Source organism: Ascaphus truei, chromosome 18 (assembly GCF_040206685.1).
Source record: "Ascaphus truei isolate aAscTru1 chromosome 18, aAscTru1.hap1, whole genome shotgun sequence".
NCBI classification, from domain to species: domain Eukaryota; kingdom Metazoa; phylum Chordata; class Amphibia; order Anura; family Ascaphidae; genus Ascaphus; species Ascaphus truei.
In genome coordinates, this window is record NC_134500.1 from 18,218,014 (window position 1) to 18,236,668 (window position 18,655).

Here is an 18,655-nt window from a genome sequence, read left to right on the forward strand (position 1 = left end):
CGAATTTGTCCCACGCTTTCATGGGTTACATACAAAATAAAAAAAAACACTGTTCCCCGAGGTCAGGAAATCAAAATACATACATAAATGTTCAAAAGAGGTAGTATAAAACAAGAGTGGTAAAGGCGCGAGGCAGGAATAATATATATTCTACTTGTAGACAGTTTTGCTACAGCTCTGCTTTGCTCAATTGAAACCAGATTGGAATAAAACACTTGTATGACTGGATTTGACGGTAATGCACCGACTTCTCCAGCTTTGAAAAGGTTTGTGTTGAATAAAGCTCCCCCCCCCCCCTCCCTTCCTTCATCCCTGAGTGTTAAGCTTTTGGGAACTGCAGGAGGTTGGTTACATGTTAACAATCGTCACCTTGTGTGTCAATAATGCCCACAGAGGCTGGTTATTGAATATTACTAACCAACCTCCCTCAGTGCTTTAATGAACATTTAAATATGCTTTTTTTCTATGTTTCAGAGACAAAAATTGTGTGAAAATGAACCTGCAGAATTGGCTCACAGGGGGTAAATGGGATGAGTTGGCTATGTGCAATCTATGCCTTGGTTTATACGGGAACCATACATTCCCAGCAGCAAAATGGTCACATTTTTAAGCCCTGTTTTGCAGCGGTAGAGCAACAACACAGTATAACGGTGTGGCCATTCATAACCCGAGCCTTGGAATGTTCACATCGGCATGGAACAAAAAATGAAACTTATTGAAATAGCAGGGAGTTTGAAACGGTGGCAGTCATTAAACGTTGTATATTACTGTGTCGCTTGAAAGCCGCGTGGTCTGCAGATTAACCGCGCTATCTACATCTTAACCCTTTCAGTGGTAGGAAGGCCCACTCCAATGGCCTTGCAGGCACCGACTGTCACTGCATGGGTTAATGTAGCAGACGGGAAATTAATCTTCAGTTTACATTTCTGCTAAAATATCCCTTTGTTCAATTTGCTCATATACTGTACAAAATAGAAATGAATGTGTGAGTGTTTAAATCCCCCCCTCCCCCCGAGAATGTCATAGGGTTTTAAGGCAACTTTTCATACTCCTGAGTAATTTTCTGAACACTATGAAATAAGGCAGTTCTGTGTTACTGAGATTGTGGAAGGCACAGTTGTTAAAGGTAGTAAAGGTTTGTTATATATATTCATCACAACCGTATAAGTCCCTTGCTAAAACAAAAGCTTGAGCACTATTTCAAGTCCACATAGCATTTGGGTTGAGGCAAATCTATACTGGTTAGGTGCAGCGAACATGATGTGTCAGACCAATAAGCACGGAACGTGCTCTTCAAATTCTAAGAAATCGATGATTCTTTGTAGAATTAGTAATATTATAGAGGTAGGGCACTTGCGTCATGTCATGGTAATATCATGATATGCATGTTCTCTGTCACTCATATGGTGTTCTACTGTAGTGTTGCGTTGAACAAGTTCCCTATCCCAAATTGGAAGCGAAAATGTGGTACACTCCGTGGCCGGGAGTCATCAAAACACGGTACCGCGCTTCTGTGACTCCTGGGCAGTGTGTTCATATGTATGCCTTTACCCAGAATTCTCATCTGCAGTTTAAACATGTAACAATGAGGTAACAATTTGGGGACCAGTGGAATACGTGCAAATGCACTCGTGAGTTTTGTAAAGTCATTCAATGATGGCTATAATGAGAGCAGAGCTGTAGATAAACTGTCTAATTACTCTGCCTTTACAACCCCTTTGGTAAAACGTACACATAGCAAAAAAATAAACATTTAGGAAGTATCTTTGATGCAGGGTAGGACGACAAACACACACATATGTAGATCAAGCAGCGAATGGAGTTCATCCTCTGACCTTCTGAGGTAGACATTTATCAAAGGGACTGGTTGACTTCCCTTTGCAGCAAAGACAAATGGTGTAAAACCAGAAGCGTTTATAGTCTATTCACTCTATAATAAGTCAACCTTCAAAAGTGAATGGAGTCACTCAACGGAACATTCAGCAGAAGAGGTTAGATATGCTGGGGAAAACCAGGTTCCAGAATCATTTGTTTTTGGCTCTGTTCATTGTCCTCCGAACAGACACTAATGTCTGGCATAACCGGCTACATTGGAATCTCTTCTTTGTTGAAATGGTGGAGGAGTTTGCATCTGATAAACTGAGGTAGAAGAGGCTTCCACAGCTCCAGATACTGGACGGGTCTTCAATATTTGCTTAAGGCAGAGTTCTTTCCAGTTTCGTGGCTGGTGAAGGAGTCCGGTATAGGAGGGTTGGTACTTCTAATGGAGTACAGGTGTAGCTCATCGTTTGACTCATGAGAGAATCGTCCAGAATCACCGGTTTCGTGACTTTCCTCACTGTTCCCGGAATGCTCGGTATCGGTTGCGATGCTGTGTCTCATCTGGAAAGTGTCTGGATGGCCAAGTGAAGTGGGAGACTCATCTTCACCCATCAACACTGTGGTGCCTGGTTGATATAAGCATACTGCTTTCACGGTTCTTCTCTTGGGCTGCAGAGACAAAACATATCAAAACAATGAAGTCACATGTGACACTCTGAGATCATATATTGCGTGGTTGTAGAGTGGTTAGTTACCTGTTCTACATTGTCCTTCTTAGTGTCCTTGAAAAACTGCCATTTTTTCTTTTTGTTTTTAACCACTGGCCCACAGCCATTTATAATCAGATTGGAGCCACCCTGAAAGAAAAAATATATAAATTGTGTTACATCTCGCACAAGGCTTTCCCTACTAAAATCTTATCACTTGCACAGACTGTGTGGCACCAAATGTATGTGAATGTATTTCACAAACATGGGAGACTTATCAATGTCTCCAATTTGATTTTTTCTTCTTTGATAAACCTACTTTTTTTACTAATAGTTTTTCTCTTCTGTAGCACGCACATTTCACGTAGAATTTTGCAGCAGTCCATGCAATAAAGAGTGTATAATCTGAACGTTGTAGCCTGAGCACTGGGGGGTGGGGGGGGGGGGGGAGTTGTTTGCCCTTTGTCACATGGAGAGATAGCAATGTAATCTGGACAGGATTCGCCTACAGCAGTGTTGGCAGCGTTCCTGCTAATAATTGACTCCTTCAGACCAGTTTTTTGTACTGGTTTAACATTTTGGGAGATGGAAACTGGGCGACACTATTATAGCATCTTCCCAAACCTGCATATAAAACGGTGCAGTGAATATTCTCCATTTAGTTGCTGGTGGTCGCTTTTCAACTGCAGAATATCACAAGCACCAATGCATCTTTATGAAAACCACAAATTAAGGCAAATAGTGGACATTTAAACTATGGTAGTAATTCTTTTCTTAAGAGCAGCACATTAGCAAATTGGAATGGGGTAGAAAGTATTGCCACAAACCAAACACGTGCTCAGATCTGAGCCACCTACATATAACTACAAAGCTACATTCTGTACACACGCCATCTGGTTACTCTCTTAATTTGCTTTCCCGACACAGATTTGCTGATCGCACATCAGGAAGATGCAGTCATGCACTTGTCAAACAAGCAACACCCGGATGTATTTTACCTTTGCATCTATGAAGTAGTTTGCCTCCATAGCTGGCATTAAGGGATCTGCATTTTCTTCTACTTGGTTCTTCCTCTCTTGGCTCTCGTTGGATGGCGATACGGCAGCACAAGGCAGTCGATCGGTTCGTTGCTGAGCAACCTTAGGAATCGATGCTTTCCTGTATATTGGAAAAGAGGAACACACACAAGTTGCACAAAATTCCTTATTTTCAGAACGGGCAATGGGATGTCCTTAAAGTTTTGTTTGTTTTTGTTAATAGGTGGGAATCAGGGGGTCTCCGGCGCTGAACAGCGTTCATTTCAGTTTCAGGGACCCCCTGTTTCCCGTGATACTTCGCTCAGTAGGAGGTGCCGGCATCATCTCTGACTGGGCTGTGTGGGGCTAGCGAAATGGCAGACTTAAAGCTCCTGGATCAAGCGGGCCAATAGGAAGCCGTGATGTCATCCCTTACAGCTTTCTATTGGCCCACGTGATCGGGAGCTTTAAACCTGCAGAGCTGCTGTGGAATCAGCTACGGAGTAAAGCATCACAGGAAGCAGGGGATTCCCGGAGCTGAAATTAATGCCGTTCAGCTCTGGAGACCCCCTGCTTCAATCCTACAACTCAAAAAAGGTACATGCACAAAAGGACACGAATGAGAAACGTATTTCTGCAAAACCTACCTAGCCTTACTGCGGTAGATCAAGATCAACGCACAAATAAGGATGCAGGTCAATGCAATGCACACTCCGACAACAATGCCAGTCATGGGTTTCTGGTCCAAGTGGAAATAACCAGAATAACCTGTAATAAAAAATGGAACAGTCACTACTATTCTGGTCGCATAAATATGAAATCCTCGCTTTCCATGGGTGGCGATACCTTTTAATGGATCAACATATCAAAATCATACAAGGTTGTCTTGTTGACAAGCTTTTGAGACTGCGGAGGTCTCTTCATCAGATATGATCCACTATAGTGAAGTAATGATGTGAAACAGTAACTCCTAAAGCTATACATGCCCACGTACATATATCCAGACACAAAACCAGTTATGACAAGTAAAAAAGTTACAACCCACCCCCCGTACATTGTACAGTAAATAAAAATACCACTTGTGTGCACATTCACATCTCAGACAGGTCTGCAGCCCTGCCTTTCCCCATTATCTCTTAGCATACAGTGCTTCCACTGCAGCCAGGGATTCTGGGTAATGACATGCAAATGAGCACACAGTGTGCTTCTCATTCAGTTTAACATTTACATGTTAAATGATATTTCCAAGAGGCCGCTGAGAATCTTTTCCCCTTAGAATATTTTAAAAGAGCTATATCAAGATCTCCTTTTGCTCCTCTGACAGCTAGTGAGGAATGCCAAATATGTGGGGACTGTACACTTCTTGTACAAATGATTCATGTCACATCTATTTGTAGCACGTCCCTTTCTTCAACAACAAACAAGGATAGATATCACTTATCACAGAACACACATTTACTTTCATTATTCGTTTTACCCATTTAGTTATTCAGCAAGATTTTTACATATATTTAATTTATATTTTCACTATGGAACAAGCAGTGTGTGTGTGTGTGTGTGTGTGTGTGTGTGTGTGTGTGTGTGTGTGTGTGTGTGTGTGTGAAGAAGAATAGCAAGCACTCCAGGTCTTGTGAAAAACTTTTGCTATTTTAACATACAGGTCAATATTTTGTCTCTCTGGAGCCTCTCAAGACAGCCACACAGTGACATACAAATCCTTGTATACCCTTCCCCTCCCCTGTGTTCTCCAAAAAGTGAACACAGGTGGGGAGCCCGTCACTCACCATAGGTGTTGCCTAGTAACAATAATTGACAACACCTGTGCAGGAACGCACTATGCATACCTGACTTAATTATAAATAAGTAGAAAACAAGTGTGAGCATACTCAACACCCCAACTATAAAGAGAACATTCACAATACATACAATAGAGCCATCATACAATAAAACATTGCATACTGGGCCAGTCCCTAGGTTATGTGCCGCCCTTAGGCAAGGACTAATAAGGATGCGTGCCCCCCTCCAAAACAAAATTCCCCCCCAAATTTTTTTTCTCCCTAAATAGATAGATCAGTTCTGACCAGCATATCCCTTAGGTTCTTCACTCGGTTATAGCTGAACATTGGTTTAGGATGGAGAATAAGGGGTAAAGACGGGTCTGTTGCCATAATATGCCAATTTTTGGGGACCGCAGTCTGCACAGTGCCAGACAAAGATGTATACTTGGTGATCGGAAATCGTTGCAGCTCTTTTTGTGTAGCCGTATCTCTAGTGATGTCAGCCATAGGTTTAAAGTAAAAGTTCCGAACCCGCTGTTTGCGGAGATGTCCCCGAACAATTAATCCAACTTTAACTGCTGTGAAGCGCCATGTACATTAATGGCACTATATAAATAAAGTTATACATACATACGCAGGGGGAATAGTAATAGTTTGGTCAAGTTGAAGCATGCGCAGAGCTGTCCATTCTTCTGGGGAAATATTACAAGCTGTTTTAATGTTTTATCCAGCAAAAGAATGCAAGCTACCTTCAGGAAACCCAGCATTTGTGACCCACTACTAAACTAACCCCTCCATTAAGACATTTGTCAGCATGGTAGACAGTGTTAAAAAAAAAAAAATCACTCACGTCACATTAAAACAGCTTGGAATATTTCCACAGGAGAACTGGCAGTCCACAAACACACACGTGATTAATCCTCAACGTTTGCCGCAGGTAGGGTTTGCCAGCTCCCTTGTTTTTTTGTCTTGTGTTTTATTAAGTATTGATCAGCAGCATCCTATATAGTCTGTGGGCAGGGCACTCACGTCAAAGGGATATCACAATGTAGATACCAGTGCCTACTGTCCAAATACTCTTAGGTGTTACTAATAAACAAAGAGGGCAGGCCCTCCATAATTGACAAATGAATATTTACTCCTCAACGTTTGAAAGAGACTCAGTTGCGGAATATTTACTTAATGGTGTGAACTCTCTCTCTCTCTAGCACTCAGATAAGAAAAGTGATAAGTAATATATAGTTAATGGAGTGTGTAACTGAGGAACAATGATATATATAATATCGTAGAAATGCAATTACTACAAGGAAAATGCAGCTCTCCAAAGGGATTTAACCAAATCCAATAGAATGTGTACAGCAAAAACAGAAGAGCGCAAATCCCAGTACTATATAATAACAGGACAATTTTTAATAAAGCAGGACAAATCAAGGTCCCTATGTTATTGAACCATATATAGGATATCAACAGAAACATATATAAGAAACAATGAATAAAAAACAATAATGACCAATCGTGACTCAATTGAGGATAGTTGACATAACATAGAACACCCATACCCAACCATAAAAGTAGAAGGTGCTACAGGTTACCACTGAACTAAGTTTATCAGCCACTCCTCCGATACTACAGCAGTTCCCTCCTCTGTGTGCTATTTTATATCAACTATCCTCCGCAATTGAGTCACGGCTTGATTGGTCATTATTGTTTTTTATTAATTGTTGCTTATATATGTTTCTTTTGATATCCTGTATATGGTTCACACACACTAAAGGACTCAGGCCACACGATAACAGTAATAATCCAAAAGATTGAAGTGGATGCTGCTGCTAAAGCACTAAATTGTACTATGTAGAAAGGTCAAACAAAAAAAACTAGCTCAACATTTCGGCTTCCCAATGGAGCCAATTTTTCGCTCTTGAAAAAGGTTGCATTGGGAAGAAGAAGCTTTGAGACATCATTAGCCCTGGTTAATCCACTGCTGGACGGAGGCCTTCTCAATGATCTTCCAGGTATGTTGTTCCAACACTTTCTGGCGTCATCGTCCCACTGGGGACATTTTATGTTTTTTTACTGGATTATCTAAACATTTATATTTGTTGAAACAAAAAATGCTACATCAAAAAGTACAAAATCAATTAGGTACAAAAAATATATATGGCAAAACATAACATCTCCCAACGACCCCTTGATAAATGCATATCCATGTTGACTTGGGCTTTTTGGCTTACACAAAATCACTGGCACACTTTTAAGGACTATGTTAAGTCGATAGGTGCTTATTGAATGGCCTATATATCATCTCCATGTACAGTCTAGTTCTACTCGTCACTGGGTCATTTGGTTGTCTTTGAAATGTGTTTGAAATATGTCTTCGGTATTAGACTGTTGCAAGAGCAGATGCACAGAATGGGGCCACGGTACTGCAAGCATTTGTCCTATACAACCGTAGACAAACAATTCAGGAATATGCACCCGTTTCACGATTTCGTTGCGGCACGCAGTCCCTTACTGACCTCCAGTCTTTGTGGACTTGGACTTCTGAACAGTTTGCAAAGTCTCCTTGGGTTGAACGACCAGCTCCACCGCATTAGAGAAAGGCCCCTCTCCTACTTCATTGGCAGCCGATATCTTCACAAGGTACACATTGCCAGGCAGCAGATTCTCAAGCAAAGCCATGGTTATTGCCCCTGCAGAGTATACATTCAGTGTCAATCAAGTGTTTTAAAAGGGGGCACGGATTCTTATTTTGGAAAAGAAAATGCTTTATTTACAATAGAGATTATATTGTGATAGGGGGGGTGGGGAGGGGGGGGAAGAAGTCTCTCTCTCCATAATAACCTGTTTCTAATTAGAGCATCCCTTATGAATCATTGCACTCCAGAGGTCTGCAATACGCTGTTCGCGAGCTTCTTGCAATTGGGTAAATACGTGTGGCTCTGTCCTGGGGAGGCCCAGCCAGTGCTGGAAGTCGGGCTACATGTCTGCGTTTTTTGACTGCTGGGGCCGGGACCTCACTCTGCCGCCAATCCCTTCCCTGACTGTTTAACTTGTCGGTGCCAGAAGTTGGGCCAACTTCCGCATCTGCCCGCATGGCAAACTCCAGCGATGCGGGACCGGAGCAGGCCTGTCACCGTGCCCCCAAGGTAACGTTCTTGGAGTGTGTGTGGGGAAGAATTGAGTATGTGAGGAGGGGGAGGGATTGAGGGAGTGAAGGGGTGGAGGAGAATGACAAAGTATAAAAATGAAAAAAAAAAACCTAAATAAATGAACTTCTTGTGAGATGCATTTTATTCCCTTAAATTTCCCCACCCCCTAATTCTGATTGGAGTAAGTTTGTTGTGTCTTAATGCTTATACCTATTTGTGTGTGTGGGCATGTGTGGGCGTGTGTTGTGTGTGTATTCATGCATATGTTGCGCGGATCTTTAAATATTTTGCACAAAGAACAAAAAAAATAAAAAAAAATACTTTTCTTCGTACAAAGTTGCAGGCGTCACAGAACTATGTAAAAGCAACTCTGACTCAGAGCATACTTGGTCAAACAATGTCCTTTTATGATGTACTGTATGCATATGCCATCCTAACTGGGCTGACAACTCCCTGTGTAGTAATTGGTGGCCCTGTGCTTAAGAAAAGAAAATCTGAACTGCATGTTAAGAGAAAAAGAAAATGAGTGCCGGTGTTGGCTAATAAGTACTTTATCGTGTTCCTCAGGAGTCTACCTCTATCCGACCTTTAGAGAGAGAGCATGGGTGCTCAACTGCAGTCCTCAAGCCTCTAAAACAGGTCAGGTTTTCAGGATATCCCAGCTTCAGCATATGAGCATATGGCTCATTCAGACTGAGCTTGATTGAGCCACCTGTGCTGAAGCAGGAATATCCTGAAACCCTGTCCTGTTGGGGGTGGCTCGAGGACTGGAGTGGAGTATCCCTGTGATAGAGCATACTCCTTCCTTAAAGAACAATTAGGTAATTCACATGAAGAACTGTACTTTCAAAGGATGGGATCTGTAACCACAGGAGTTCTAATATTTAGTACCATGAAGGCCAGAGGTCAGGTTTTCTATAATGCAGATACTTTCCCTTGAATGCCTGTGAAAATAACCCATATGTCCAAAAGAGACCTATTTGTGTTAATTTATAGTAGTCTGTGTATTATAATAATAATAATTAGGCTAGTTGAAGAAGAAAAAGTGCAATTGATGGCTAAATAGCCCCAAACACTGGCAAACATATTCTTCCCAAACTATCACTAATAAACGTCGTTTTAACGTTTGATAGAAGAATAAATGTTCGCATGTGATTCTATGTTGCACTACGCAAACAAGCATGCCTACTTTATTCGATTAATATCTATTCTGTAAAAATTATCAGTGGTTATCAGCATCCGAAAAAAAGGAGTACAAAATGATTGGACTCCTGAAAGAATTCACTTAACTGCACTCCACTAAATATATTAAAATATATCTTTAATAGAATTACTTAAAACATATATTACCAAATGAATGTGTAACAAAAATTAAAAAGAAATTAAATCACAAATAACCTGCACCTGAGTCACCAGTATTTATTGATGGAAAACCACAACTATAATTAATAATAGTGGGGTGTCTGGGACTGATGGTGCATATAGTCAGGGTAAGGACCCTCTGGGTCTGTGGCAAACCAAATAGTAGATGAATGGTAACAGCAGTGAGGAGAATGATGTAATAAAACAAATGAAATATAGAGTCCACCTATTGTAAATATGTGCTGTTCAGCCACCATTGACTAACACCCATGGTACAGCTGGTGTGACTGTGAAATATAACCACAGCACACAGGCTATAATAAGCACACAACCAACTAGGTAGAGAGTACATATCCTCATTAACTGAAAGTCACTAAACCAAATAAAGTAGTGACATATAGGTACTGCCAACGGAGCCAGATGACTACAAACACTGTATTAAAACAGCTCCAAGTAGGAGACTGACAACACTGCATGTCCTACGCCCGTTTCCCTCCAGCAAAGGAGCTTCTTCAGGGACAGAATTCTATATGCCCCATCAGTCCCAGACACCCCACTATTATTAATTATAGTTGTGGTTTTCCATCAATAAATACTGGTGACTCAGGTGCAGGTTATTTGTGATTTAATTTCTTTTTAACTTTTGTTACACATTCATTTGGTAATATATGTTTTAAGTAATTCTATTAAAGATATATTTTAATTAGTGGAGTGCAGTTAAGTGAATTCTTTCAGGAGTCCAATCATTTTGTACTCCTTTTTTTCTGATTCACTTTCAGCTCACTGTTTGCACCCACTTCACGATTACCAATCTACATTTAGTTCATTATTTACCCAATTAGTATGATTTTGTGATCACTCCCTACCCCCTCCCCCTTTTCCACGTTATCAGCATCCCCAAAAATCCCTGCATTTTCTGAAAAGTGAAAAAAAACAAAAAAAAACGAGTGAATGTTATGATGTTTGATTTGCAGGGCTAATACTGAAAATCCATCAACACAACTTAAATAGAGTAACATTTCTAAAATGGGCAACAAGGGTTACTTTTGTGAAGAAACAAAGTTAAAGCAATAAAACAAAAAAATTCATATGATAATTATAAAAGTATTGGAAACTGTGCTAAAATAGTGACTGGGATACTCCAAGCTTTCTCTGACTCGTTGCTATATAGCTACATGACTTATAGATAAAACATATCCAAGCTCCCTTCAAGTACATCACTGCCGAGTACTTTCGCTATAATGTAACCAACACCTATCTTGCCAAGACTACTCTCGGAAAATGTTCGTTTCATGTGAGTTGACATGCTCTGCATCAACAAAGGCAGTGAGAAACACTTTCATCACAACATGCAACATCCACACTCATGTGCAAAAACTAATATCCATCTTATGAAGTGTATCATGAGACCAGCACTTCCATGGCAGCTGTGACTTGTCCCTTTTGACATAACCTTTAGTAAAAATGTGGCCCTGGTCTATAAAGCTGTCACAGGGCTGGAAACTTCACAGACTTACAGGCTGTAAAACACTGATCAAAATACCAACAGAGAGACTACAAGTCTGATTGAGTTTTCAATGAAGTAGGATCTAAGTCACACCATACATAAAACTTTCTTTTACTTTTAAATTAAATAGAACCAATGTTCCAACGTTCATGGATTTTTAACTGCCATTCATCTTCGCGTTTTAAAGCAAGGTGGTAAGAGAACAAAAGGTAGAAAAGATCCCAAAGCAAAGTCATAAATATTTATTAATTGGACATTTAAAAACCCTCTTGCCGGTAATTGCGCACGCATATTTCCCTGGTGGAGAGTCGATACAAACATTAAAAAAACAAAGATACCGAATTTAGGAATAAAAACACCAAAAGAGTGACAATGGTGTCATTGGCCAAGAATATTGGAGCCTGTGATGTTCTACTTTTCCATTCGTTGTTTCCATGGGGTTCCATTTTTATGCACACAGCCATAGATCACAATGACCTCTGTGCTTCAATTTATTTCCATTGCAAGTCAATAGAAGGCAGTAAAAAGCCTATGTAAAATCCAAAAACGTCACTTCAGGAGTACGCAAGTCATGTATTTATTTATTTATAAAATATTTTACCAGGAAGTAATACATTGAGAGTTACCGCTCGTTTTCAAGTATGTCCTGGGGACATAGTTATGTTATGTATGGGAAGCATGGGCACTTCCGAGATGAACCGTGTTCAATTTATCTCCCGGGATTGCGTGGTTCCTGATATACATCAGAGAAGGTGCCGCCCGCTACCTAATGGAAGTTGAAATCTCCCCCATCATACGGGCCAATAGAAATCGGATGATGTCACGGCTTCCTATTGGCCCGTTTGAAGTAGTAGGATATTTAAGTCTCCATTTTGTTTCCCCTGGAGGGGACAGTACAAGCGGCACCTTACCCAGTTAGTATCTCAGGATCAAGGGAGACCCCGGAGCAAAAATGAATGCGGTTCAGCTCTAGAGACCCCCTGCACCATACACATGTAATCAAAAAGGTGAAGAGTAGCAGCCTGTAACATTTGGCATATGAGTCCAATCTCAACCTCCGCATGCCTTGTCCAGCACAAATATGACATTTGCACGCTTATTTTATTGGGTTCTGTATAGAATGCATTGAGAACTTCAGTTAAATGTTTCTTGTAAAAATAATTATTTTAAGTAGATTTAAAAAAAAAAAAAATCATAACGGGATGTTTGGGAATGTCCCAAAACAAGGAAAATTAACGATTATGAAGTTACAGTATTCAAGCCTATTGACGGTGTTAAATGTTGGATAGTCCAAAGTATTTGCAAGGAATCTAAAATGGAGAAATTGATTTTCAGAAGATCCTCATGTCCAATAACCCAACACATAAAGAACTGGCATTTAAGAGGAACAATGTTTTTTGAGATCACAAATTTGGTTCCAATGCAACTCGGGAATCACACGTCAAACATTAATCTTTTCTGCCCTACCGTGTCCTCATTTTTCCCTTTTTATTTTTAACCCTTTCATTCATTCATGCGTAATGCACTCATTTGCATGTCACTACCCAGAAGCCTTGTCTAGAGCTTAACCTCTACATGATGGGACCATGAAGGCAATGCAGCGGCCTTGAGGACTATTGGAAGACTCGTGGGTTCCCCATCTTCATAGATCTTTGGGTATTTAACCTGGTCCCTTTCAGCGGGAACTATTATTTTCTAGACGCTTTATCTCATACAACTGAAATTGGCTCTTTAATTCCACTTTCGTAGAGTCATTATTAAATGGCTTGTGGTCTCTGATCTTGTAGTTTAGATTGTAAGCCCATTGGGACAGGAGTTCTTCCACCCAATGTTTCCTTTTATGTACCATACACTTCACAAAATTATTCTTCCCTGTATTATGTCTTGTATAATATCCATTTGTAAAGTGCCCTATACAAACCTACAATTTCATAACCAGGTACAGTAGCTGCACCTCTAATCACCAGGCATCTCACCTCCCTGTATTTCATGGAAAGTACAATGCATAATTACCTTCTCTGTGCATAATCTGCCACTCGCCGGCAATCCAGGCTCTTCTGGATGCATACAAGATTGTATAACGAGTCACAGCCGTATCTAAATCTTCAGGTGGCTTCCAGGAGACCAAAGCAGTGTCCTCTTCAATCAAGGTCACCTTCACTCCCGATGGTGGGCTGGTTGGGGCTGTATTAACAAAGCATAGGATATTTAAGTAAAATATGGCTGTAGCGAAATGGGCCACAATATCAGCATGCCCGATGACCGGCGTATTTTTTTTTTTTTTTACAGCTGAAGACGAAAATAGAGAGAGAATCCCAGGTGTGAGCAGTCTGTGCCTAATGATGTAAATGAATTTTGTTAAAATAATTTTATTAATATACAAACATAAAATAGGTCGGGTTTAATAAACTAAACGGCGGATAAGTTGATAATATAGTCGGCAATGGTTAAAATGTTGCCAGGGTTTGTATGGCTTAGTGTACTAATAGTATCCCGGAAGGTCTGTGTAAACCCAGAATCAGATCACTGCTTTGTCAGCCTAGCGAATATGAATATGCTGTTATGCGGTAATTATGTTCAGTATTTTAGTTAATTAAACCCAACCTATTTTAAGTTTATATATTAATAAAATAATTTTAAACAAAATTCATTGACATCCTAATTAGACACCGACCGCTCACAACTGGGATTCTCTCTCTATTTTTGTCTTCATTAATACATATATCCCAGGTAGCACCTTACCTACCACCAATAAGCATAAGGCTGCGCTTCTAGTGCTGGCGACACCGACGCAGAGTCAAAACAAATGCATCGTCGGCGGCGCTTCTAGTGCATGCGTCGGCGTAACCAAGCGACAGCGCTACCAAAAATCTGGTAGTCACTTATTTGATTTTTTTTCAGCGACGGTCTCTCCCCTTGTGGCTAATCAGAGCTTCTCCGTTCCTCTGCCTTCCCCCTTTCTGACGTCACTGGCCTTGTAGACCGAAACGTCGCCTAACCTTTAAATTTAACCATCGCAATTACGACGTCATTAGTTGCGTCTCCGACGCAGCCTGCCTAAGAGAGCTGAGCTAGGGTTCCCCCCACCCCACTCCCTTATTTTTGAACCAAGTATTTAGTTTTTACAGCTGCAGGGACCGGAATGCAGAAAGGCTTGGATGTCAGTAGCGTGTTGCAAACAATGTGTAGCAGCACTACCGGCTGCATTGCGTTTAAAAAAAACCTCACTAAATTATTCACTATAGGTTTGAAGCAGGGGGGGTGGAGGGTCTCGGGAGCTGAACTGCATTAATTCCAACTCTGGGGAACCCGGTTTCCAGAGATACTTATCTTTGTTGGGGTGCCGGTATCTCTGCAGCCAGGGCACTTGTGTGCCTAACGAAATGGCGATTGTAAATGTCCAGGGTCACATGGGCCGTGATGTCATTCGTTGCTGCTTCCTATTGGCCCGCGTGACCGGGACATTTAAACTCCGCAGAGATACCACCGCCCCCTACAGGAGGTTAGTATTTCTGGAATCCCCACATCAAGATCCCTATAATTTGCACTCAAAGTACATTCTTATACCACAGAGATATAATAATCCCAAGAATATCAATATTCCAATATTATAATATAACATACATCCTTTCTTTGGAATATTGATATTCCTGGGATTATTATATCTCTGTGGTATAAGAATGTACTTTGAGTGCAAATTATAGGGATCCTGACGTGGGGATTCTTTCTTCACAATTTAGTTTACGATTTGACCAATTTATCCCTGTGCACCTCAGTCTACTAAACACATATTTACTCATAGGCACTTGGGACCGAGCAGCGAGTTTTCTCTATACAAAGTTATAGTATCTCTGGAAGCCTGGGGTTCCCAGAGCTAAAATTAATCCAGTTCAGTTCTGGGGACCCACTTCTTCAAACCTACAGTATAATAAATGTAAAAAAAAAAATGCAATGCAGCATGTAGTGCTGCTGCACCATGCAAAAGATTAAACTTCATATGATACAGGTATTAACCAAGGGTGTCAGTCTCACAAACTGAACATGTTATTTCTGCTTTAATGCTGCAGACCAAGCAATATCCTACATTTGTATTTTTTGTTTATAAATCAGTTCTGTACTATCAGAAAATACTTGTAGCTTTTTTTTTTTTCCTAAACAACTCAATGACATTTTGAATGTATTATAATGTAACAAGCATTTTTTTTTAATTTCTATAGCAACCATTTACAAAGTCACATCCACTTCTTCGGAAACAGGCTCTGGCACACCCATTTTTGAGCCTTGCCCCCTCTCTAGCAATGCACCAATGGTATCTAGTGACTGCCTGGTCACATGATCCACCCCAGAGAACTTTGCATTTTTGGTCCTCTTCAGCTGAAAGGACAGCCATTTAACAAACCCCCGAGCCAAATCTTCGGCGATTGATCACAGAAGAAAAGATCGATCTGCAACTTAGCTAATTACTTATTGTGTGGATTGTATTGATGCACGTATAAAAAGGAAAACAAATACAATTTAAAAAAAAACGCCGCTTGAACTGCTGCTTTAAATGTAGGATACAACTGAAAAAAGATGCATCAACATGTGACAGAGGCAGTGTCAGTGACATATACGTCTATTAAACTGGTTTAGTAGTTACTGGACATTAACAACGCTTACAAAATAAATCCCTCACATGATATTGAATAAATGTATAATTAATGGAGTCCACAAGATGCCTCAACTGGCTCCATTCTGCTGCTGGTGCAGATACCGCTTTACAAGACCTGTGGGACTATTAGCATTCAATAGGCTCTAAAAGTAAATGGCTATGGTAATGCTTACCTTCTGGGAGGGTGGAATGGTAAACCACAGGACTCCAGGGACTCGACAACTGCTCCACGTGGAGTCTCACGGCAATTTCATACTTGGTATTCGCTTCAAGGTCCTGAATCAAAATATGAGGTTCTGACCTGCAATGATGCAAAATAAAACATTTCCAGGTTGTTAGGAACTGAAAATTAAAGGGAGGAAAGCAGATTTTCAGCTACGGTGTAATATATAACATATATAGTTTATTACAAAACAAAAACAACAACAACAAAAAAGTTTTGTTGTGTTTGTAACATAAACTGTATTCGTTTTTTCTAAGTCCTGGCGTGCCTGCTCCCATTTTTGCCTGTATTCCAGTTTATTGCAGATTGCATCCAGACAGGATGCCATTTTTAGTTAAGTGCCACTAGATCTGTGTGTATATGTGTGATTTAATATATATATATATATGTATATATATATATATATGTGTGTGTGTGTGTGTGTGTGTGTGTATGTGTGTGTGTGTTTTAATGTCTGTGTATATGTGTGCGTGGGTGTATGTGTGTGTTTTAATGGGTTTATATGTGTGCTTTAATGTGTGTATGTATGTACACATATATGTGTATATGTGTGTACACTAACACACACTAAATTAACAGTGCTACTAATTCTGCAAATTACACCAGAAACAACAACAACAAAAAAAGGCATACTGTGCTAGTGCTGCCAACCCAGCGCTACGCGCTACAGGAATGTACATACGTTTGGAGGTAAAGCACCAAGGACGCATTCTGCAGGCTCACGGGATTGCAGCGGACAGTGTAGTTAATGGCCTGGGCAGAGCTGAAGGCCGGACGCCCCCAATGCAGGTAAATGGAAGATGAGCTGTTGGCCTTCGCATACAGGTGGTGGGGCGGTGGCGGGGGAGGGATCATGCGATGAAGGATAGCTATTTGGAACAAGAGAAAAGGTATTAAAAAGCAACAATCACTCTACAGCATTCTCAATGTCACAGGTTGCTATTAGAAATATCTCGGGAATTAGGGTGTCCCCTGACACGCAGGGGACCATGGATCAGGTGGAAAAACTAAAATAAATATTATTTAACAAACAAAATCTCTATTTTACCTATTTATTTACATAGGTAAAATTGTGATGGCCAACTTTTGTTACGATACCACACACTTTGTGCCCAATACTAAACTGTCCAAGGTGAGTGTAACAAGATTCCAGTTTAGCTTGCAGAGTCCCTTTACAATATACCAAATCAGTACCAAAAGCTTTGCCATGGCATGTACAGGTAAATTATTTACATTACCTGGCAAATAAAAATACCCCTTGTGAGCACATACACGTCACAGACAATCTGCAACCCTGCCTTTTCCCCATTATCAATGCTTCCACTGCAGTCAGGGATTCTGGGTAACGACATGCAAATGAGCACACAGTGCCACCTTTTACTTCATGTAAATTTTAACATAGACCCCCATAAGCTTATGCCTGAGCTATTACGCAGCTTTTTCAGCATAGCCGGTGTTAAAGTGCAGACAGCTATAGCAACCTTTTGGGTCTCACCAGTGTGAGGCTGGTTATACTGGCTTTGCAATATGAAGCTGGGATAGGTTTCAACCGCACATTATATAAGTTATGGTGGGTACAAAAAGTGACAAAATATCTCCAATGCACAGCAAATAAAACTACCACTTGTGAGCACATTCACACGTCTGCAACCCTGCTTTCCCGCCAGTATCTCTTGGTATACTGTACACTGCAGCCAGGAATTCTGGGAGTGTGCCACTCTTTACTGCTTTGCTTTTCCCCATTACTTACAAACACAGATCGGGGTGCTGACTGTTTGGTCCGCTTGGTATCCTTCATCCATATTATTGTACGCCAGCAATCGCACATGGTACTTGCGCCTTGGATCTGCAGAAGAAAACACAAAATAGATACAATTAATTCCGGAGTAAAAACGCAGTACCAAGACTTCAAACCATATGTGTAAAGCAGCTGCCTTTGATGTAATCAAGACTTAATCTGTTGCTGAAGCACTGGATAATGATATTAGCATGTTTAATGGGATAATATGTAGTCTATAGTTGTCATTAAAAAAAAAAAAAAAAAGTATTTGTTTTTTCATTATTTCTAAAACATTTAATGTTTCCCTGCTAAACAAATATTTTGTATTGGAGGATTTAAAAAATAATAATCTATTTCATAATAACAACACTATGAATCCTAAACGGTCTCCTGCTCTTTGTTCATAACGTAATGATCATGCCATCATTATTTATTGATTTGATTTATAAAAACGCTTTACCGGGCAGTAAGTTCACTTAGTTTACCGGGCAGTAATACATTGAGAGTTACCACTCGTTTTCAAGTATGTCCTGGGCGCTGAGTTATAAAAATACATGGTTACATTAAAAGAACAGGAGGTTATATAGCATGGACAGATAAAGTTGGAAAATTGGGTACAAGGGATAAAGGGCTGGTGAGTTTCAGATTGAAATAGAGCAGC

The 18,655-nt window shown here is 40.4% G+C and overlaps 1 protein-coding gene across 1 annotated transcript in view; it reads right to left on the bottom strand.

Annotated features, from left to right (window-relative positions):
• Positions 1-314: 314 nt before the first annotated feature.
• PRTG (protogenin) overlaps positions 315-18,655 on the bottom strand; it is a 110,828-nt gene continuing 92,487 nt past the window's right edge. Inside the window, exons 12-20 of the mRNA XM_075575749.1 lie at positions 17,965-18,060; positions 16,897-17,083; positions 16,165-16,292; positions 13,354-13,524; positions 7,839-8,012; positions 4,192-4,312; positions 3,527-3,686; positions 2,577-2,678; positions 315-2,490 (exon numbers count right to left, since the gene is read on the bottom strand). Of these exons, the coding sequence (XP_075431864.1) occupies positions 2,185-2,490; positions 2,577-2,678; positions 3,527-3,686; positions 4,192-4,312; positions 7,839-8,012; positions 13,354-13,524; positions 16,165-16,292; positions 16,897-17,083; positions 17,965-18,060 (1,445 nt within the window). The 3' untranslated portion in view covers positions 315-2,184. The remainder of the gene's footprint in view (positions 2,491-2,576; positions 2,679-3,526; positions 3,687-4,191; positions 4,313-7,838; positions 8,013-13,353; positions 13,525-16,164; positions 16,293-16,896; positions 17,084-17,964; positions 18,061-18,655) is intronic.